This window comes from Arvicola amphibius, chromosome 9 (genome assembly GCF_903992535.2).
Source record: "Arvicola amphibius chromosome 9, mArvAmp1.2, whole genome shotgun sequence".
NCBI lineage: Eukaryota > Metazoa > Chordata > Mammalia > Rodentia > Cricetidae > Arvicola > Arvicola amphibius.
The window spans coordinates 36865687-36888404 of NC_052055.2; the positions used below are offsets into that span (position 1 = coordinate 36865687).

A 22718-nucleotide genomic window follows, 5' to 3' on the forward strand; every position below is an offset into this window, starting at 1 on the left:
AGAAATTTCAGAACTGGGTGGTGGTGCATACTTGCAATCCCACCACTTGGGAAGCTGAGGCAGGAAGGTTACCAGGAGTTTGAGGCCAACATGAACTACTTCAGACACTATCCTAAACAAATCAGCAGAAGGTGTGTGGAGAGCGAACATGAATATGAATTTCACATCTCACTGAGAAGAAACTGGTCTCTCTTAATGAGCATGGCTGCGGAAGTCACGTACTTCTTTGTTTTACACTACCAAACGTAGGCATTTCAAATAGGCATGGCCAAATAAACAGTTGTCTACCTTGTTTGGGATGAGGCCAAAATAAGAATGGGAATAAAAAACACAAGACCATGAAAACTTGAAGCTTATTAGGTCACAACTGTAACTGAAATGCATTAGCTGAGGAGGATCCTAGATGTGGGGCTTCAGTAAGAAATGAGAAAATGTAGAAGACAGAACGGGAGAAGAAAAAATATGATGGGATAGTCAGAGAGGAAGGCACTGGACACCAGTCTCCACACCTTTTTTTGTTAATTAACCAAATATTGTTAATATGAAGCTTGTAAGAAAACATTTATTTCCCTCCAAAACCACTGTATAGAACTGGATTTGCCTTCTTCAAGTGAAGTAGGGAGTTGGGAAATGGTTCTTTTTTGTACTTTTTCCAGAGATAGTTGCTATCCTTGAGACCAGGCCTATAGCTATGAGAGTCAAGTAAGTTCCGACTTGCAAAGCACATGGCGCTGGCTCTTATAACTGTGGCATGCCACGCTACAGCAGGTCCAAGTGAATGTTGTAACTCTCTCATGGAGTTCATCCTAGCCACACAAAGTGACCTTCTGGTGGAAGAGCAATTGGTAGGATTGTTACTTAAAATATTGACAGTCAGATGGTATAAGGGGGTTACAATTTTATATAATACATATAATAAACTTAGGATTTATATCACCTGATGATAAGCAATAGGAATTTAAAACCAAATATATATAGCATATTGATGATCTGGGTTGTGAGAGATGGCACTGACTACTATTTCAGCAGACCCAGGTTCAATTCCTAGTTCACAACTGTCTATAACTCCAGTCCCAGGGAATACAATGCCTCTGAGGTACTGCATGTTGTGTAGCACATATATACATGTAGTCAAAACACTCATACACATAAAATAAATAAATAAATAAATAAACAATAAAAGTTAAGAAAATGGGAAGCCAAGTGATTGATTCTTTCATAGAAGAGCCGAACATTTAACAAATGTTTTGCATAAAAAAAGGGACTGGGGCCAAGCAATGGTGGCGCAAGCCTTTGATCCCAACACTGGGGAGGCAGAGGCAGAGGCAGGTGGGAACCCTGTGAGTTCGAGGCCAGCCTGGTCTACTAGAGTTAGGTCCAGGACTGGCTCCAAAGCAACACAGAGAAACCCTGTCTCAAAAACCAAAAAGGCAGGGTCAGTGGTAAAAGTGCTTGCCACCAAGCCTGGCAATCTGATTTGTTCCCTGGAATCTCAATGATTTTTAATCGTCTTTTTCTTTTTCAAAACAGGGTTTATCTGTGTAGCTTTGGAGCCTGTCCTGGCACTACCTCTGCAGACCAGGCCTGCTTCTGCCTCCTGAGTGCTGCGATTAAATAAAGGTATGAGTCACCACAGCCCAGCTCAATGTTTTTTTAAAGTAGAGAATCAACTCCACAAAACTATCTTCTGACCTCCTACTCTCTTCACCCCCCCCCCTCTCTCTCTCTCGTAAGAGAGAGCTATAGCTAAGTGGTAGGGCACTTGCCTAGCTCAGGGTTTCTCTGTAGCCTTGGCTGTCCTGCAACTCTGTAGAGCAGTCTGGCATCATTCTCAGAGATCCACTTGCTTCTGCCTCCCGAGTGCTGGGATTAAAGGTGTCTGCCATCACCATCTGGCTAAGCATCTGATTCTTAATTATGGGACTCAGTACCAAGTGTAAGGCATTTTTGACTGTGGAAGACCACACCTTGCCAGTGTCAGCTGAATGATTTACTCCTTCATCTGAGCATGAGACATTCAAGTCATCCAGAGAAAGGACATGGGCTACAAATGATCCTGACCAACAGAACATACTACTGAACACAGGAGGGAAAATGACAGATTTGTGGTAGAGGATAGTGATTCTTAAGCTGAGAAAGGCTCATAAAAATCCTTCCTTCCTGCTAAACAATCTGTGTCAGGCCTGGTAAGCAATCTGGATCTATTTCAAGTTAACTAGATCCCATGTCCCATGATAACAAAACTGACTTCACAATGGAAATCTGAGAACAAGGTCTTCAGAAAACTCCAGAAGTCTATGAAGTGGAGTAGATCAAGACTTTTAAAATATAACAAAGTCCCATAGGAATGGTTGTGAATTATAGATTAAATCTAATATATTCCTCACAGAGTCCTGGGTATCATGGATATACTTATCCTTTTTCTTATCTTAAGCATTCCATAAAATTACAGTATTTAATCAAAAAACCTTAACCTTTAAGCCTGTTATACCATAGGAAAGAGATGTTGTTACATAATTATTTGATCAGAGCTAATGCTGAATTTTTGTGTTTTGTTTTGTTTTTCATTTGAGACAAGGTTTCTCTCTGTAGCCTGGCTGTCCTCGAACTCTTTGTAGACCAGGCTGACCCCAAACTCATAGTGATCCTCCTTTCTCTGTCTCCTGAGGGCTATGATTAATGAATGTGCCACCACTGCCTGGCTGTAACATGTTTAAGAAAGTTACAGTCAAGTAGAATGTGCACCTGATACTAAATTCTCAATTTAATCAAAGAACAGTTTGCAGATTACAGTGACTACAAATTACCAGTTACATCAAGTGTAGCTTATTTTTCATTTAAAAACCTGAAGACATTTTTGTCAGATTAAAAAAAAATCCAACACAACCAACCAACCAATCTCCCCACCTAAAATTCTCTTATGTAAGCAAATGATTGATAAATCATGTCTTAATTATATGGAAAAAAAAGGAGGAGAAACAAAGTAGTTACAATGACCATATTTACATTTCTGGGTAAAAATACACAATATTACAAATTATAGTTCTAGATACTAAATCTATTCTGTTTCTTTTTCCTTACATTCATTTATTGTTTGTGGGTCATGTGCATATAGATGTTGATAAAGAACAACTTGCTTAAGTTGGTCTCTTCTTCTACAATGTGGGTATAGGGAACAAACTTAGTTACACATGAGGACAAGTGCTTGAAGAGCCTGCATTTGTTTTTATCGTGTTATATTTTATTTTTTTGAGACAGGGTCTCACCATGAGCCCTGCTGTCCTGAAACTCACAATGTAGATCAGGCTGGGCTTGAACTCACTCAAAGAAACCAACCTGCCTGCTTCTGCCTTCTGAGTGCTAGCATTAAAGGCATTAAAGGTGTGTACCACCATGCCTGGCCATTCATTTGCTTTTAAGTCAACAACATAAATGACTTTTAGGTCACTGTAAACATCTGAACACATACCAGCAACGTTCACTATTTGCTGCTATTGGATATTACAGGTTATGAATTGCATCGACTCAGCACTTGAAATAAAAGTCTCACCAAAATGCCTTATTTCCAAATTAATAAGGAATTCCTCAAATTACTTACTGGGTTTCATGGCACTGGGAGCGCTGGCAGGTGTGTTTCCCCAGCCTGTGGTGGGCGCTCCCGCATCATCCATCTCACCCCACCCAGGACTGCTTTCATTTGGCTCACCCCAGGCTGAAGTCCCGTTATCTGGAGCTGGTGGTGTGCTTTTGCTCCAGACTGAAAAAAAAAATGTATGTCTCTAAGTATCCATTGAATACTTAACATCCAGTGGAGGTGAAGTGGGTAAGACAGTTATATTATCTTGGCAGAGATATATTCAAACTTCATGGAGGGCATCTGGCAAGGTCACTTTTTTCAAAGGTCTAATGTAGATGACTTCTGACCCAGGAATTCCACTGCCAGAAAAATTTGCCCTAGATATATGTACTAAAGTGATGAAATTACATGTACAACAATGCTCACTGTATTAACTCTAGAAAAAAACTGGAAGCAATTTAAGTATTAGAAGGAGATAGGTTATAGCAAATGTATGTTACTAAAATATCTACCAGAAGGGACAGGTTAGACAAATACTGGGCTCATAAAATGAGCACTACATATAAAGCAATTAAGAGAAAAAACTGTATTACTATATATAGGACATAGCTACAGGAATATTGCCTGCCTACCCAGGATCCAATCTCAGGATTCCTGCCTCTTCCCCTCAAAAAGCCCACATCAAGAAAAAAAAAGCAACATGAATACTACAGAAATGTAATTCCTTCCCTGTTTAAAAAAATTTAAAGCTTAGGTATATTTGTAATAGTTAAGAGCAAGATTTATGAATGAAATAAATTCTAAGAGATTATAGTGAGAAACCCAAGAGGCTAAGATTCTCTCATTTATGGTGTCTTTTGCTTTTCTGTACAGCAAGTGTGATTCTAAAGAAGTTAAAGAGTAATCTTTTATTTCTGTCCTCATTTTTAATTCTTAAAAAAAGAGCTAGTTAAAAGCAGTCACTCTGAATGATAATTAATGTTACTAATGACATTTACTTAAAAACTAGGTTTACTTTGAATACTGGGAAACTAAACATTATGGTTGATTTTAACTAAAAACAAAAACAAACAAGGTGCATTTTCTAAATTGGTAAGTTTTTTTAAAGGGACATTCAGGCCAAACTGAGAACAGAATTAAGAGTTGTTGAAACAGTTTAATATCTGATTGTCCTGAGGTCATCTCTTAAGTATACTACAGCCAACCATTAAGTCACCTGGAAGGAAGTGAGAATTTCACTTAGGATCGAGTGCTTGCTTAGCATGCACAAATCTCAGGTTCTGAGTCCCAGCACCATAAAAATAAATTTGGAGACCCCAGCTGTCCAGATACCAGCTGTGATACAGCATTGTGAAGGCTCCTGGAAGAACACCACAGAGTACTCTCCTTTGCTGGGGGAAAAGAAGCACACAGGGTGGGTTCAAGTAGAGTCAGGAAGGAAAGAAATAAGGTCACTTTCTTCATTAGTTCTTAAATGGAGACTTAGCCAGGTGGTGGTGGCATAATCTTTTAATTCCAGCACTTATGAGGCAGAGGCAGGTGGATCTCTGTGAGTTTGATGCCAGCCTGGTCTATAGAGCTAGTTCCCGGACAGCCAGGGCTACACAGAAAACCCTGTCTGAAAAAAACCAATAATAAGTGCTATCTTTTTCTTGTACCAAGAAAGACCACTGTAAAATGTACTGGAGCAGATGCCATCTCTAGTACCCTACAGAAAGAGAGTCTCAGAACAACAAAGCTGGAACTGAAGGAATAATCCTCAGAGTAAGTTAAATAGATGTACCTTAACAGATAGTGGACAAGGATTTCTTTTCTTTACTAAAACCTTTGAGAAAAGAGTAGGTGCCTACCTGATGCTGATTTTCCGGTCATCGGGGTAGGCAAATTTGGTTCTCGAGGTGGTGGGCCCCCTTGGGAATTCTTATCCCATAGGTTCACATTCTTGTAGTTGTAGCTATTAGGGTCTCCCCAAGCTGAAGTGCCATCATCGATGTCCATTTTTCGACTAATTGACTGCGGGGATGGCTCCTCCCAACCACTGGGTTCATCATCCTTAGGGGTTGCAGGCTGGGGCCCACTGCTCCAGTTGGAATTAGAAGGTCGAACACTGCCTGGAGGTGGTGGGGGTGGGCCTCCCCATGAACCAGAAGCCTCTGGTTGTGGTGGTGGCGGCTGCTGCTGCTGCTGTTGGTGTTGTTTATTCCAGGAATTGGGCTGTCTGCCTGTTTCATTCCATGCTGGGGATCTTTTGCAATCTTCCCACCCACCTTTTGAAGCTAGGCTTGCATTCCCACCATTACCCCAAGTTCCAATTTCATTCTGCCCTCCTTCACCCCACCCAGGCACAGGTTTACTTGTAGAACTTTCCCAATTGTTATTTTTCACTTGATCAACCTCCTCGCCCCAACCATTCTTCCCAGAAGTCCATCCTTGGTTGGGCTGACGCCCACCTCCCCACCCCTGATCCTTGCAGGAACTCTCATTCCAAGAGGAAGGTGTCTTTTCATCTGCTCGTCCTCCTCCCCAGTTAGAAGAGTTGTTGTTCTTATAGTCATTCCAGCCTCCTGTGCTCTTGGGGTCCTTCCACTCGGTCGAGGCTGAGAGCTCCCCCCATCCAGACTTCATTTGATTGCTTTGGCTGGGTGCATCTCCCCAGCCCCCTGAGTTCTTGGTCTGTGTGGCAGCGCTCTCCCACCCCTCAGTTCCTTTGTCAGATTTCCCCTCAGGCCTTGGCACCTCTTCAATATCCCACACTGTGTCCTGCTTAATTTGAGTTTGGCCCCAGCCAGTGTTTGAGAGCACCCTAGGGTCCAAATCAGTTCGGCTCAAAAGAGTCTGCAAGACAGCCTGGCAATCAGGATGTGTGGGCCTGTATGACCGGCGGCCAGAATTATGACTGTCGCTACTTCCTGCTTTGTGGTTGCTTCCAGTGCTTTGACCTCCAACTTCACTTCCTGCGGAGCTGGAAGACCTTCCCCAACAGGGAGCCTGGGCACTGCCTTGGTTTTCAGGGAGGGGGTGGCCCTTTTGATTGTCCCATGCTCCAGTGCTAGAATTTGGTTGGTTTGGACCACTCCATTCTCCAATTTTCAACTCATCAGACCCAGTCGGCTGTTTCCATTCTCCCTGAGAGACCCCAGATGTCATTTTGTTCCCTTCACCCCATTTGTTGTCATTAGAGTCCTGAGGGCCAAAGTTCCAGGACCCACCCGTAGACCTGTTATTGTTGTCCCAAGAGTCATTTTTTGACCCAGTTGATTTTGGAACAGAAGCTCCTTTCCAGGAGTCCTCTCTGTCTTTTCCATTGTTCCCATTATTTCCAGAAATGCTTTGTCCAGAGACTGTGTCAGTTCCAGAAGGCCCCCTAGCTGCACCCCAAGACCCAACACTCCCAGTCTTTCGATCTCCAGTGCTTTGTGAAGGGGCATCAGTGCTCCTGGAGGTGTTCCCCAAGCCCATCCCAAAGGGCATTCCCTTATTTTCCATGGGGTTTGGTGAACTTAAGTTCAAGGAGTTAGTGTTTCCATTTTTTGGTCCATCAGTGTTATGAATTTGAGCCTGTTCTCTGCCAGAGACAACAAAATTAACACCCGCATTTTCCATCTTTGACTGCTGTTCCCTGGATGCCTGACCTACTGTGCTCACTTGTGCACCGGAATTACTATTTTCTGCTTCCAACGCCCCTTTCCTAGAAGTTCCTTCTTGGACCAATGCTGGCCAGGCAGATGGGTTGCTATTTGGGTTAAAGTTGCTGAAACCAGAGCCAGGTCCAATTCTATCTTGACCACTCACATTCCTCCAGTTTCCTAGTCCATTGTTGCTGTCTGAAGTAGAGTTGGAAGATTGAACAGATTTAGCCTTAGGGTCAGACTTCCAGACCCCAAGATTACATTCGTTCCCGGAACTTGTAGCCTGGCACTGGCTCCCTTTGCCTTTGTTACTAGTGGTGCTTCCTGGCAGAGCACTCTTCTCAGAGCCAGGGTTCGAGGCACTGTTGTTATCGGTGGTGTTTTCGGAAGAAGATTCAGTGTCTTTGCTGGCAATACAAGGCCACTCTTCCATGTCAGACCCGTCTACAATCACCTTGTCCCAGATGTGAATTGGGTTGGGGGAGGCGCCGTTGTTGGAGGAGGCTCCCGGACCCCAAGTGGAATTTGCATAATTTGAAGCAGCAGCACCTCCAAGGGTTGACTCTGGGAAAGAGATCATCTGTCAGCCATAAGCTGTACACACATCACCATCAATACCTGGAGTTCTGACAGTCCCAAGAGAGCTCCCTGCATCTTTTCTAGACTGGCTTGTTCACCTGGTCAGTCTTCCTACATGATTTTAACATAGCATCTAGAGTCACCTTTTTTTTTTTTTTTTTTGTTTTTCGAGACAGGGTTTCTCTGTGGCTTTAAAGCCTGTCCTGGAACTAGCTCTTGTAGACCTGGCTGGCCTCAAACTCACGGAGATCCGCCTGCCTCTGCCTCCCGAGTGCTGGGATTAAAGGCGTGAGCCACCGCCGCCTGGCTAGAGTCACCTTTTTATGTAAGTATGGGTGTGTGCATAATATGTGAGCATGGCATGGTGCAAGTGTGGAAGTCAGAGGATAAATTAGCTGGGATTGGTTTTCTCCTTTTACCATGTGGGTTCTAGGGACTGAACTCAGGCCATCGGGTCTTTATGTGCTGAGCTATGAGAATATGCTGGCGTTTCCCCTGTCACTGGCCACTGCTGTATGTACTAGTCCATACCACCTCTCAAAGTTACCTACTTGCCTCTCCTGCTAACACAGAAGGACCTTCTTGTATCCTAAGAAAATGCGACAGACCTTAAGCGTGTTGTGTTTCCTCAATCTATTCTAACACTTGTGGCTGGAGTGGTTTTCTAAAACACCCTTTTGGTTCTCCCAGTGCTCTCTGAGAGCTTTCAACAATTACTTAATGCATAGAAAAGTAAAACCCCTTAGATGGCTTCACCAAGATAGATGTTCTAAGGCCAATTAGTCCTCCTAGTTACATCCTTTATAACATACCACAAAGATGCCTACAGTGCATAAACACACCCCTGACCCCAGCACCACTCTAGGCTGGACCTACTGTTTTCTCCTCCCAGATCTGCACAGTGAGACTGATTCATCTTTATGGATATTCTTCAAGTGCCACTCCATCTGTGGAGCCCCTTCCCAAGCTTGCCACCTGAAAAATCATCTTTCTTCAGAAAGGGACATTTTCCACAGTGTGGCAACCCTGTTTACATCTTTGCTTTCCTACACTAGTCTTTCCATGAAAGCCTATGTTGCTAACGTGGAGATTCTATACAGTGGCCTTTGCGCTCTGCTCTCTAAGCCTCTGCTGAATGATGACTGTCCCCAGGCTAGCCGCTGAGATATAGGAGTATGGGTCAGACAGGTTCAGCCTCCCAAGGAGAGTAATCAGATTACTGCTCAGCTCATATTTCAGTAGAATGTACTATATCTAGTGGGGTGGTGGGGGGGGAATAATGTTTATAATGACTTTTTTTCTAAACTAATTTTTCCATTAACCAAGCAGTTTTCAATTACTATGAACTAAAAATAACACTACCTAAAACATTTTAGCCCGGTGGCAGTATTGCACACCTTTTATCCTAGCACTCGGGAGGCAGAGGCAGGTGCATCTCTGAGTATGAGGTCGGCTTGGTCTACAAAGCGAATTTTAGGACAGCCAAGGCTACAGAGAAACCCTGCCACTGTGTTGTGTGTGTGTGTGTGTAAGCCTGTGTGTGCATGCGTATGTGTATATAAAATTTTAATTATTTATATGTGTATATATATAATTTTAATTATCTATAATTATCATATACACATATATACTAAAATGAGGACGCACAGAATCTTAACACCTTGAGACTGTGCTGGTCTTGCCTATGCTTAATGATATTCAAAGATTAGTTTTGTTTTCTTCAAAATTTGTTTTTAAAGTTACCTTTACTTATTTGTATGTGTGCTAAGATACACATATGGAGGTCAGAGGACAATCTTTGGGAGTCAGTTCTTTTCACTATGTGGGTAGAGCCTAAAGATGGAACTCAGGCTACTGAGCTTGGTGGCAACCATTTTTACCTGCTGTGTTCTCTTTCTCTAGCTCAAACACTAAATTTTAATATAATCTAAAAAGACACATTAATTTTTTTAAAAGGGACTGGAAACTCTTTACTATTTATTGACAATAATACTTATTAAAAACTCTTGGTGGTACATGTTCTAATGAAGTTGAGGCAGGAGGATCATGAGTCTGGCACCAACCTGGGCTATATCAAAGATCCTCAAAACTTCTAATGGAACTCTTGAAGGAAAGATCTCTCACATCTATATGACAGTCTTAACAAAACTCAAAATCAAGAGTTCTAAAACTAAACACTGATTTACCAGGAAAAAAAAAACCCTACTTAAAAACTATGTAATTGTATATCTGGTGTTCTCTCCAGATTCTATACAACAACCTACGTGATCATTCTGAAAGCATAAGATTCTGGAAAATTTAGAAGAAGCCCCATGTAAGTCTCACTTCCTGAACATAGTTGAGGAACTACATACCCTAGGAGATAAAGCACGATTTTATTTTTTCATGCCAAGACACCACAACCCAATTCAGAGAACTGCTCGTGCACATTTTATGCTGGGATCCTCTCCCATCTTTTGCTTAATACAGTCGACATCAACAATGATTTTCATGGAATTGTTATCAGGAAATAAGCACAGAAAATGTTTTCCCTCTCTCTGAAGCTGGCCTCTGTGTCCGTCTTACCTGGTGCAGTCCCACTCTCGTTCTGCAGCAGCGTTCCTGTCACTTGTGCGTTGTTTGGGTTTGCTCCAGGTGCTGTGCAGGGAGGAGGCCCTGCTCCACCCCCAAGGAGCATGCAGGACGGTGGAGGGGGCTGCCCACGTTTTAGTAACACTTTGTGGTCCTGCTGGCAACGGAATCGCGGCGGCACCTCCCGAGGCATGTAGCGGGCGGCGCTTGGCGGTTGTCCGTTCGGCACTGCCACCCTTTTGGCATTGTTGCCACCATTGACTGGTGGCGATGGAGAGCTGCCAATTGGGCTGGCGGCCGTTGGTTGGCTTAAACTTGGTTTCGTCACTTCGGGCACTGAAAGACAGGAGTTGGGAAAGTCTTTGAAATTAAATCTGTTTTTCTAAAGTCTGTTTTTAAGAAAGTTCACAGAAGACTATTCTAACAAGGCAAATCTATCGCTCTGTTCTGAAGGGACTGCCTTTTCAAATTCCTGCCAAGATGTTTACTTTACTAAGCAGGAGTGGCGGCAGCAGGTGACAGTAACAAAGAATCAAAAAGAGTACATTCTATCAATTAAGTGGGGAATCACTCACTTCACCAAATCCTGGAAGGTAGAAATGGTTGTGCCTAAGTCCTCAGTAGCCCAAGACCTTCCCTTCCTCCAATTTCTCAAGGAAAGGAAATTTATTATTTACATTTACTTATTCTGTGTGTACACATGTTATGGTAAGCAAGTGGAAGCCAAAGGACAATTAGAGGGAGGTGGGTCTTTCTATCATATGGGTTCCAGGACTGGAACTTAGGTTGTCAGGCTTGGCAGCAACTCCCTGAGCTACCTTGAGGACAATCAACCCACTCTTTGAAGACCTCTGTGAACTTTTCTGAAGCTCCCGACAAGTGGAGCACGCTTTACCCATGTTCCTGCAATGTAGTGACTACATCTGGTCTCTCTCTCACTGGCCGTAAATCCCTCAAGAATAAAAACCATCATTCTTTTCCTCCCTGTAGGAGAGGCACCTACAGAGAACTACAGACCTAGAGAATCACAAAATTCCACTTGCCTTTGGTTCCTACAGCCACCTGGATGCAAAGGCTTATTGGTGACTGTTTACATAACAGGAACATTAGAAATCTTTTAGCTTTTATTTTAGAAAATCTGTTTTAGCTTTTTTATTGATATAAAATGTTAAACAGCATAGAAATATGCACAGCAACCATGAAATTACTACCCCTGCTGGACCTGCTCCTATGCCTGTCTTTATACTAGCAAAAGACCACAACTCTGTATTTCTTCTTATTCTTTTGATAAACGCAGTGCTTATTCTTGAACAATAGTGTCAAACACCTTTTTGAAAAAAAAGACCATTCACTTTCTCCCAAGAAAATCTGCCCCCCACAAAGAGGTTGATAGTACTACAGAAATTAATCTGAGGTCCAAACCCCTGCCAACCATCCTTGTAGCAGTATTGCTTTGACTGCTGAAATGATGCTGGGCCAGCATGTTGCCATTTAGCTGGCTCCTTTATAAGAAGAGAGATACATCATCAGAAAACGGGGGCCCAGACTAGCCACCACTGGACATTACTGAATACTGTGAGTGACAGGAGAAAAGAATAGTTGGCTAAAGTAAGTTCCAGGCAACTCATATATCTATTCTTAGCCAATCACAAGATAGTACTGGCCTCCTGGTAAAAGGGTGGTGGCTGTAATGTGATGAGCAGAATAAAAAACTAAACCAGTCATTGTCTAATATTAACATGGTGCTCTCTGCAGAACCTATAGGAGACATTGGACAAATAAACTATTAAATGAAATATTTGTTTCTGGAATATCCCACATGCCGTACTAATCTTCGTTGCTCTTACGAGAATAAAGCTAGGTGCATTTTCCCAGCTAGTTGTGAGGCTGCTCTTCTACAATTGGGTTAGGATCTCTACTCTAATTTAACCAGGTTGCCCACATGCCTTAACTTGTTCTCTTAAATGAGACAACGACAGAGCAGCCTCAGCTGAGAAGGGTCTGACTAACTTTATAGTATACAGTTGCTTGAACCCAAAACCCTGGTGCTGTACCCTGTACAAAAGTCCTTGTATAACCCCCTTGCGGCATTTTCTCATGGTCATACCAAAGACAGGACAGATGTGATGAGAACACAGCTCCATTATTTCTCATCTGACATGGTGCTGTCTCTGGAGCCCAGCTGCTGAAAATTCCAGGACTTAGCTAGAAAAGCTAACTGTGCTGGAGGGCATGGCCAGATTTTTCTTCTTTTTCTTTTCTTTCTTTCTTTTTTTTGTTCAAGACATGGTTTCTCTATGTAGTCCTGGCTGTCCTGGAACTCACAGAGATCCACCTGCCTCTGCTGTTGTAGAATATTATTTTAAGGTGTGTTACTTTTGTTTTATGCTATGAACATTTGTTTAAGGATGCAAAGATATGTTTGATTAAATAAAATTCACCTGCGGTGAGGAGTCTGCGTCAGCAACTAGCTGACTAGAAGCTGTAGGGAGGAGCCAGGTGGAGAAGGTTTATAAGGTAAGGAGACGCATGAGAACCTCTGGGGAGACACAAGGTGAACTGCTTGCTATTCAACCTCTCTGGGGAGCAGAATTCTACCTCAACCTTTGACTCAACCTTTGAATCTTGAGTTCTTTAGGACAGAGATTTAGGTAAGTTCCTTTTGTAGCTTTGAAAGAGTAGGTACCTGAGGAAACAATTTTCTCAGGCTGAGGCTCTTGTGTGGTAGCGAGGGGTTGCAGCTGCTGACTAGGATAGCCTTAGCTTAAAAGGTAGCAATAATTAAAAAAGAAAGCAACACTCTGCCTCCTTAGTGCTGGGATTAAAGGCATGCACCACCACCACCGCCTAGCTGATTTTTTTTTCTTTATTACACTTCTTTATGAACTTTAAATAAGGGACAGCAAGATGGCTTAGTGGGTAGGGGTGTTTGCAACCAAGCCTAAAATACATGGCACCCACACAATGGAATGAGATGACTCCTGCAAACTATCCTCTGACTGCATATACATACATGATAAATTAAGTTTGAAAGGCAAGCAAAACTCTTGACATCTACTGGAGGAACTGTTAGGCGGGAGCACAAACATTTTTACAGATTCTTCAAGTACAAAGCTAAGACATCAGAATTAGTGTACTTCTGGAGTGTCAGGTCTCAGAGAGGTGCCTGCCAGGCCTTTCTTCTCAATGTCAATGATTTGTAGGCTGAAGCATAAATAGTTCTAAAATGATCTACTCTAGCCTTTGAACCAGGTTTATTTGGTGCTGGGATTCAAAAGCCTCAAGGTCTCAGTTTCTTTGCTAGAGAAAGCCTACATATGCTTTAGGGCTGATGTGACTGCCTAGCTCAACTCTGGTTGGTTCAATCCTACCAAAACAACAACCAAAGATCTGTGCTTCAAATAAACACAGACTCTGTCTCATAGAAAAGAAAACACTGTAGAATACTGTGTCCTATTTTCTCATTTCTATAATGTACTTTAGAAATCACATACCCTATTGACTGAATCGTCCCCCTTTCTACTCTCTTAACTTACAACATTCTTAGTTTGCAGTTTCAGCTTCTAATTAGCCTCATTTTTGAAAGCATCAGCAAGGTGCCTTTTTTTCTAGGAAGAGTTCTTTACGAAATGTTTGAACTTGACAAGCTTCTGAATTGTACATTTACACAATAGACCCAGCAAGTGCACAGAACCAATACAAGCTACCACTTCCTTCATTTTAACAGGACCAAACACACACACACAGACCTCACCTAGAAATGTTCGTAAAAGGGCTAGGGATGTAGTTCTGTGGTGAGTAAAAGACTCTAGATGCAATACCCAATAAAACAAAAACAAAATTAAACTAAACTAAAGCAGTTAAAGTCATAGAAAATATTCTACTTTAGGTTAACGACTTAAAATCTCGAAGACTGTCTCATGCACAGGTGACTTAACCCACACCGTGTGATCCTCAGTGACCTCCACCTTTATCTCTACTTCTTCACTTTCCACTAACACACACTGGCTTCTGCATCCAACATCTTCCTCCTCCAGTCACCAGGATCTTCACTGCCAGTCTAGAGGGCACTGGGCACTTGTCATCATGCCTGGAGCTCCTGACTACTGGTTCTTTTGAATTTACTCTGGTAACTCTTCAGTTCTTCCTCATTTTCCTTTGGAGTCCTCCATACTGTGGAGCAAGGGTTAAACAGTAAATATTTAGGTTTCACTGGGCATAAGGTTTTAGCTTCAGCAACTCAAGTGTGTATAGAAGAGTGAAAGTAGCCATAGACTATGCCTGTGCTTTAGTAAGGATTTATTCAAGGACAGTGAGTCAGGAATTTTACATTCTCACAGACATTGTTCTTTGAATCAACTTAAGAATTTAAAGAACTAGCCAGGGGTGGTGGCGTACGCCTTTAATCCCAGCACTCGGGAGGCAGAGGCAGACGGATCTCTGTGAGTTCGAGACCAGCCTGGTCTACAAGAGCTAGTTCCAGGACAGGCTCCAAAGCTACAGAGAAACCCTGTCTCAAAAAATCAAAAACCAAAAAAAAAAAAAAAAAAAAAAAAAAAAAAAAAAAAAAAAGAATTTAAAGAACTCTCTTTGCTCACAGGCAGTATAAAAATAAGCAGGTCAGATTTGGCTTGTAGGACATAGGAGCAGCCCCTGCTTTGACCATCCTTTTAATTATAATTCCAAAAGGGCATTTAGTTTGGCAATTAGCTATGCGAGCATGTATAGACACACTCCCTCACTTGGGAATTCTGCAGTTTTATTCAGACTAGCCTCCAGCTCATGATGATCTTCCTGCCTCAGTCTCAAATCTAGGTGAGATTACAGGTATAAATCACCACACCAAACACTGAGATTACATCTTTTAAGTTGTTTTTTTTTTAATTACATATATTTGTGTGTGTGTGCGCGCACGCGTGCTTGTGCATAAGCGTGTGCACATTTAGGTCATTGTATGAGTGACCTGAGGACACTTGCAGTGGTTAATTGTCTCCATCTACCTATAACAAATAGATGGGGCTGCCTACTTCTCACACTGAGCTGTGGAGAATTAAACTCTTCTGCAGAGGCTTTAATTATCACTGTGTAACTTTATTTCCTTTATCTCCAACTTAGGTCTCTTTTATCCTCTCTGCTCCCTTCAAACTTGACTCCCAGCCCTAGGATTGTGAAGTTATCACCAAACTTGTGCTCCAGCCTAGAGGTGTTTAAGACTCCATCTGTCCTCATCCCAAACACACACCATTACCTAGGAACCCCACGCTGAGCTCCTCTTTTCCACCACTGTTTTACCCAGGTGCTGTCCACCCTCACTCCCTCCCACATGAGAACTCGGGGCTCGCTTATCTGAGTGCATGTTTCATAACAGCTCATAATCACTCATCTTAGAGACAGCTAATTCCCTCTCCATCTCCCTGTTTTATTCATTTATTTATGTGTGCATAATATTTATGCATGAGAGATAAGACAGGTGTATACATGCTACAAAATGTGTAGAGATCAGAGGACAATTTCTGAGTGTTTTTCTTTTTCCACTATAGACCTAGGGATTGAACCCTGATCATCAGGCTTGAATAGCAAACAATTTCACCCAATGATTCATCTCACTGGCCCTAGCTCCATTTCTTTCTTTCTTTCTTTTTTTTTTTTTTTTTTTTTTTTTTTTTTTTTTTTTTTTTGATTTTTCGAGACAGGGTTTCTCTGTGGTTTTGGAGCCTGTCCTGGAACTAGCTCTTGTAGACCAGGCTGGTCTCGAACTCACAGAGATCCGCCTGCCTCTGCCTCCCGAGGGCTAGGATTAAAGGCGTGCGCCACCACCGCCCGGCCCTAGCTCCATTTCTAAACAAATGTTACCACCTATTAGAGCACACAGGTGCCTCTACAATGAGGGGACCTTGTTGGTGGTCTATCTGAGCCATTGACATGCACTCACTATATTATGTTTCCTAGAATAAACTCAGAAGTCAGTGTAGTAAATGACCCACAACCCCAGATATGGTTATGGGAAATGCTTTCCTTCAGATGTGTGCCGATGGGGTATGGGGCAATGTTATAATTTAGTACTTTGAACCACAACATTTAAAAACTGATCCACTTTCTCCCACTTCTTTGATTCACCCTAAGCCTCACTAGAAAAAAGCAGATATTTACTGTGGACATGTTCAATCTTAGCAACCAGAGCCCTACCTGAGGGTCCTCAGTTAGGAAGACATGGAAACTAAACAACCCCACATTATTTAAATCTGCCTGAAGTGATAAATTCCTGGCCAGCCTGACCTAAACTGTGCGTGGTCCATGAGGCTTCCCCTTCCATACTGATGTCTGCAGACCTGCAATTCCCACTCTGGATACTTTCTAGCGGCTGAAGGCCATGCTAGTGTTTAGAAACCAGTCATTTCATTCTATACTGATAGCTCTCATTAAGGCAATCACCATCCTATAGCAATTGTTACGGCCAAATTCTGCTATTATGTAGTTTGTGTAATTGGGCTTTTAACCCTAGCCTTACCCTTTTCCCTGTGAAATTTCACTTAGTTAAATCTGACCTGGTGCTGATTTTACAAACAGTTTTGTGTTTATTTAATATCCACAAAAGAGTATCTAAATTTTTGCCTAAGTGCTTTTTCTTCTTTTTAGCTGAGTAGGCATAGCTAGCCCATGTCCTCAGAGGACTAGCTGAAATCCCTGTCCTACCCTCCTTTCTGGGATTCTCGCCATACTATTTTTAATGATGGATGATAAAGGAAGACCATACAACCAATACACTGTTTTTCTGAAATACAGAAAAATCTTACTTCAGTCCTTGTACAACCCAGACTTGGCACCAACACAGTCTTTTCTTTTTTCTCTGCTGGGAAAAGAGTAGATTCAGAGTTAAGGGCAGATTGCTTAAGAAGATAACTGTCATTGGGGAGAGGAACAGGAACCAGAAATGTCAGCTCAGGCAAAAGAATGAGGTGGAGAATGCCCAACAAAGACAAAGACTTGATCATGAAATGGAACAAACCTAGCAAGACTAGTGAGTCTGACACACCTCAAAAAGAAATAGGAATATACATATTACATATGTATATGCATTTTTAAACTTCCTGTCTTCTCTCTGGTTCTAAGAATTAAATCCCTTGGAGACCCAAGCTAGGCCCTTATCTCCCTTTAGGGCTTATCTGACTTGATTTTCCGATTGAGGGAGCAGGAAGAGTGAGGAGACAGGGAAGTACGATTCACCTGCAGTAGGTATGAAAAAGACTCAAGTAGAAGGGTGCATAGGAAGGAAAGCTTGATTTTTAAGACTTTGGCAGAAGACAGAATATAGTGTTGCGAACAGACCTGGTATTATTATTACCATTTGGAGAAAGAATGCCTAGTGGACTTTGTTTATCTATAGGATAGAAGCAGAAGCTGGCTTCTACCATATTCTTTATGTTCTACTAACACAGAGTCTGGCTTATCAGGAAAACATCAATTTTCTCACCTGATAACCACTGCAAAAGCCCTTTCATAAAGTCAATAGCACATGCCTGTAATTCCAGCACCCAGGAGGCAGAGGCAGGAGGATCATTGCAAGGTCAAGGCCAGCTTGGTCAACATCATGAAGTTCAGTTTAGCTATCGCTATATACTGAGACTCCCTTCCCCTCCCCCCCCCCCGCAAAGTCTGATAAATGTTCTGTTCCCCAAATCCATTCACAAAGTATACTTCTAAATAGGCTTAGGAAAAATACATATTTGATGGATTTTTCTAGAAGAAAGCCTACTTGTGGGTTCGGAAATGGCTGAATTGGACAAGGGGAAGAACACTATTCTCCTAACCAATTAAGATAATTATAATAGCAGAGTCTCACAATTTACTTTCTATTCACAACAAAGGCCCAGGACATAGTCTTCTTTGATTAGAAATATAATAGATTAATATGTATTTATTTGAGAATTTACTTTTCATAATTATGTTTCCTAAGAAAGCTATCTTTAGATAAAACATCTATGAAAACTGATCATTAAGTGGCATGTTTTTGCCTGTTAGTCATCAAACTGACCAAACTGACCAACCAAACCAAACTGAACTCAAATTACCTCACCATTAAAGGGACTCTTGCCAAATCCAAGTCTCCAACCCTTGTATGAATTTTTTTAAAAAAATCCAGGTCAATGGTTTTCATGTTCTGAGGCTGCATGAACACTTCAAGGTACATCTCTAAGAGCTCCAGCCTAGATAAGACAAGGTCTAGCAGCAGCCTGGGTGCATATAATTTGACAAGTAGGTCAACTATTTTAATATACACTTAAATGAGAACCACATGTTTAAGTGCTCAAAATAAGCATTATCTCAAGGAATTCTCTCTCCCACTATTAAGGCCTGCTATCCAACAATGACCATTATTAAACAAAACTACATAATTAGAATCAGAAGAGCAGAAAGAACTACAGAGGAAGGCAGTATCAGACTGAGAATGACCTAAGGGTCATTTGCTTTTGTTTGCAACACATCAGATTTTTTTTTCAGAGTTAACTCATTCAAAATTTGGTATCTTAAAAATCACAGTCCAGGCTCCAGTTCAGAAGGCTGTTGAACATTCTAGATGTGACATTCCAGTTTCAGATACAATGCATTTAATGCACCAAGATGGGTAAGTGCTCTCAGCAACTGTCATGTAAAACTAGGAGTTGGTAGTTTGTCACTTTCTACTGAAAGTTCTGAAAGAGTTTAGTTCAAAATCATGATTCACACACTGTTAAAACAAAGTATTTACTCTTTTGCTCCCTAAAAAGTAAGGCCAACTAGAAGCACAATTCTGAGTGCTTTTTGTCATTGCTGCTCTTCGGTGACTGCAAACAACCCACCTTAATCAGTGTGCCCACTCTCTGCTGAGTGGATTGCAGGCTGAGTCAGCAGCATCGTGAAATCTAAACACAAAAAGAGAATAAAAATCTTACCTTTGGTTTTTTGTTCCGTGACCTGCAAAATAAATAACAGATATAAGTAAATAAAATTTGCTTTTTCAATTCAGTACTGTGTTGTAAGACCATTTTAACGCTTTTAACGCAGGCAATTTAAGTTGTCAGAATACACAGTATCCAGCCTCAGTTGAAATCCAAAACAGCTGTGAGTCAATTTGGACATCTTTCTAGAAGTTATATCTATATGTTTAGTCATACTGACACAACTAGAATTTGAAGGAAATCTAAATTTAAAACAAACAAACAAAAACCAAAACCAAACAACAACTTTAAAAAAAACCTTTCTACTTGTTGAATGATGTACTGGGACTAGTTAGCCATTCTGATTGCTCTAATTCCAGAAAATCCAACAGATGTGGCCAGAAACTAAATTACCACAAAAAGATTTTACCTAAGTATGAACTCAAATACCTTTGCACTCCAACTTAAAAAGCATGATAGGCTGGCTCATCCTGAAATCAGAAATCATGGTTGCAAGGAAGATTTGAAACCAAGCCTGTATGATCTCAATTACCCATTTACCTGGTGGAAATAGGCATTTCCCCTAGCAGGGTTTTGGTAAGGGTTACATCAGATAACCACGCCAATGTTCAACTGATATCTGCTATCATTATCAAAGTTATAAAGCAGACTATAAGACTGAATTATGCAAATTTTGAGCAAAATTTATGAGTGCTTTGTTAAAAGTACTTCAATAAGTAAGAGTCTATGGAAAAGCCTAAAATGATGGATAATTAAATATAGCAATGGACTTGTGGGGTCGTGCTGGAAATCTTTATAAGACAGAGGTAAACTACTTCTGATATTGCTACAGAGCAGTGTGGAGTGGGGGCACAATGACACAGCGACATTCATCATATACTTCCTGTAATATAAAAGCAAAACCACAAAAGGGCCACAAAAGAAAAACATCCCAAAGCAAGTAAGCCAGAATCCTAGCCACAGATACATTTCATTGTTAGTACCATATCTGACCTACTTTTCCAAACTGTCAATTTGCTAAAGCACTTTCACACTGACTATCTGACTCTGAAAGAAGTTATTAAAAATGAATGCTAAGCTCCAAAACTCAGGACCACAGAGGAAGAGGGGGCAGGAAGACAGTACGAGCTAGAAGAAGGTAGGACCAAAAAAGATCTGGACCATTGCACTCATGAATTCACAGCAGTTAGAAAAGACCAGCACACAATCAACCCAGTTTACAATCCTGCATGAAGGGGGAAGGGATCTCGAAGCCCCACCTTTAACTGAGGATCTACTGACAGCTGATGGCTTCTGAGGCAGAAAAAGCTTTCTTTAAGGGTTAGGCCCCTGGTCTGGCTTTACTGGGCATAGTAGTAGAAGGCCCCACACCCTGGACTACATGAGCAGCACAAATTACAATCAGTGGGTTATTTAAAAAAATGTACAGAGAAACCCTGTTTCAAAAAACAAACAAACAAACAAATGAAGAGGACAGGATATTGGGAGTTGCTGATGGGGTGGATTTGGGAGGAGTTGGGAGAGGAATGGGAGTAGTAAATATAGTTAAAATATATATTGTATGCATGTCTGAAATTCCCCAAACCAAAAATATATTAAACATAAACTATGGTGAGAGATAAACTCATATATAAAAAGGAAGTATATTTTCATTTAGGCACTGTTTTGTATACTTTCAAATATTACCCAAAATGTAATTAAATGAATGGTTAATTAATTTAAAAATGAATGTTACAATTATCTTTAAAAGACATGTATGGCTGGTAATCATTCCAGTTTACTGCTATTCATGAAAACATGGTCATCTTTGAAGTGCATGTCTGGTAGCTAACCAGCCCGCAAATAGATCCTAGCACACTTAAGACTCTGAATCTGACCTACACACTCTATTCTTAGGACTCCCTGGAGCTCTTCTTACATTTCTGTATTAAAGGACAGGCTAATTGCACTACACGGAAATCTGTGGAAAAGTGTCTTAAAATGAACCTGCTCTCCACTACTAATTGCTTAGTCTCAATTCTAGTGAAAAGCCCTTGTACATTTTTCTACAGTCCCCAATTATCCAAGAATGAATGGTTTGATTCACACACCAATTCCTGATGGCAATTTAGGTTTTATTCCATTGTAACTATTTCTTGGAATGCCACTTTGAAGATCAGTTGAATAAAAGTCATACTTCCCCCAGTTTTAAGCAGCAAATCTAAATCATGTTGAATATGTCTTATAATGTGGGTGCTGTTACAACAGCCAATTCTCAGATGTTGGAAAGCTGGACAGTCAGAGTCCATGTCCTGCCAACATTACACAATGATCCTTTCGCAGCATCAGCCTAATGAATGAATGGAGTCCTTCTTTACACCTCTCTCGTGAATGGGAATTCAACATGGTTTACTCAGGGATGGTTCTGGAAAGAGCAAACTGCCACTGAAAACAGTGGAAAGAGGTTCGTGTTTAATTTCTGTGTGGAAGAAATTTAATTTTAGCCCTAAATGAAAGTCAATGTTTTAATAACATTACACTGGCATCATTCATTCTTCTTCTCCCTGCAGTGCTAGGATGGAACCCAGAACACTCTTCCACCAAGTTACACAGTCAGCCCACTACCACCCATTCTTGAGCATTCCATCACTCGACAAACATTCTGAGCAACTACTGGGTCCCAAACACATGAATGTTGCTGATATAAATATAAATATTAGGGGCTGGAGAGATGCCTCAATAGTTAAGAACACTGAGTGCTCTTCCAGAGTTCCTGAGTTCAATTCCCAGCAACCACATGTTGGCTCACAGCCATCTATAATGAGATCTGGTGCTCCCTGCTGGCATGCAAGCATACATGGAAGGAATGCTGTATAATCAATCATCAATCAATCAATCAATCAATCTTTAAAAATAAATAAATAATATAAATTTCAGGAAATGTATACCTAGTTTAAAGAGGAAGACAGACACAAAGAGGTGGTTACAAAATTATGAGGAAAACAAGAAAGATGTGGAAGCCAACTAGCAACCACAGAATAGAATTTCTGGCATATTCTCTACAATTTTTTCTTCCAGAGCACATTTTATGACTTCTAGCTGTCTTTACAATAATGCTGGGACCACTAAAGCAATCACATGGTAAGCTTTGTGCTCTTTCCTTAAAATTGCTAAATTGGAATTTAATTATCAAATTATACAGTGGTTCAGCATAATAAAATGTTGTCAAAGACAAAGTGTCAGCCTAGACTTTGTTAGCTGATCTGAAATGTTTTTTCTTTCTTTTTGGCAGCCCTGGCTGACCTTGAACTTCTTTCTAATACTTTTGCCTAGACCCAAGAATTGGGGTTACAGGCAGGCGCCACCATGACCAACAAAAATTTTTATTTTAGTCATGATTAATTGCTTCAAATTTAAGGTTATTATTATCTTTGTCATTATTTCTTT

At 41.2% G+C, this 22718-nt stretch overlaps 1 protein-coding gene across 1 annotated transcript in view; it reads right to left on the reverse strand.

Moving 5' to 3' along the window:
• The window catches only part of Tnrc6b (trinucleotide repeat containing adaptor 6B), a 69312-nt gene that overhangs the window by 37103 nt on the left and 9491 nt on the right, over positions 1-22718 (reverse strand). Inside the window, 4 exon segments of the mRNA XM_042055722.1 lie at positions 3599-3757; positions 5428-7770; positions 10351-10692; positions 19287-19308. Of these exon segments, the coding sequence (XP_041911656.1) occupies positions 3599-3757; positions 5428-7770; positions 10351-10692; positions 19287-19308 (2866 nt within the window).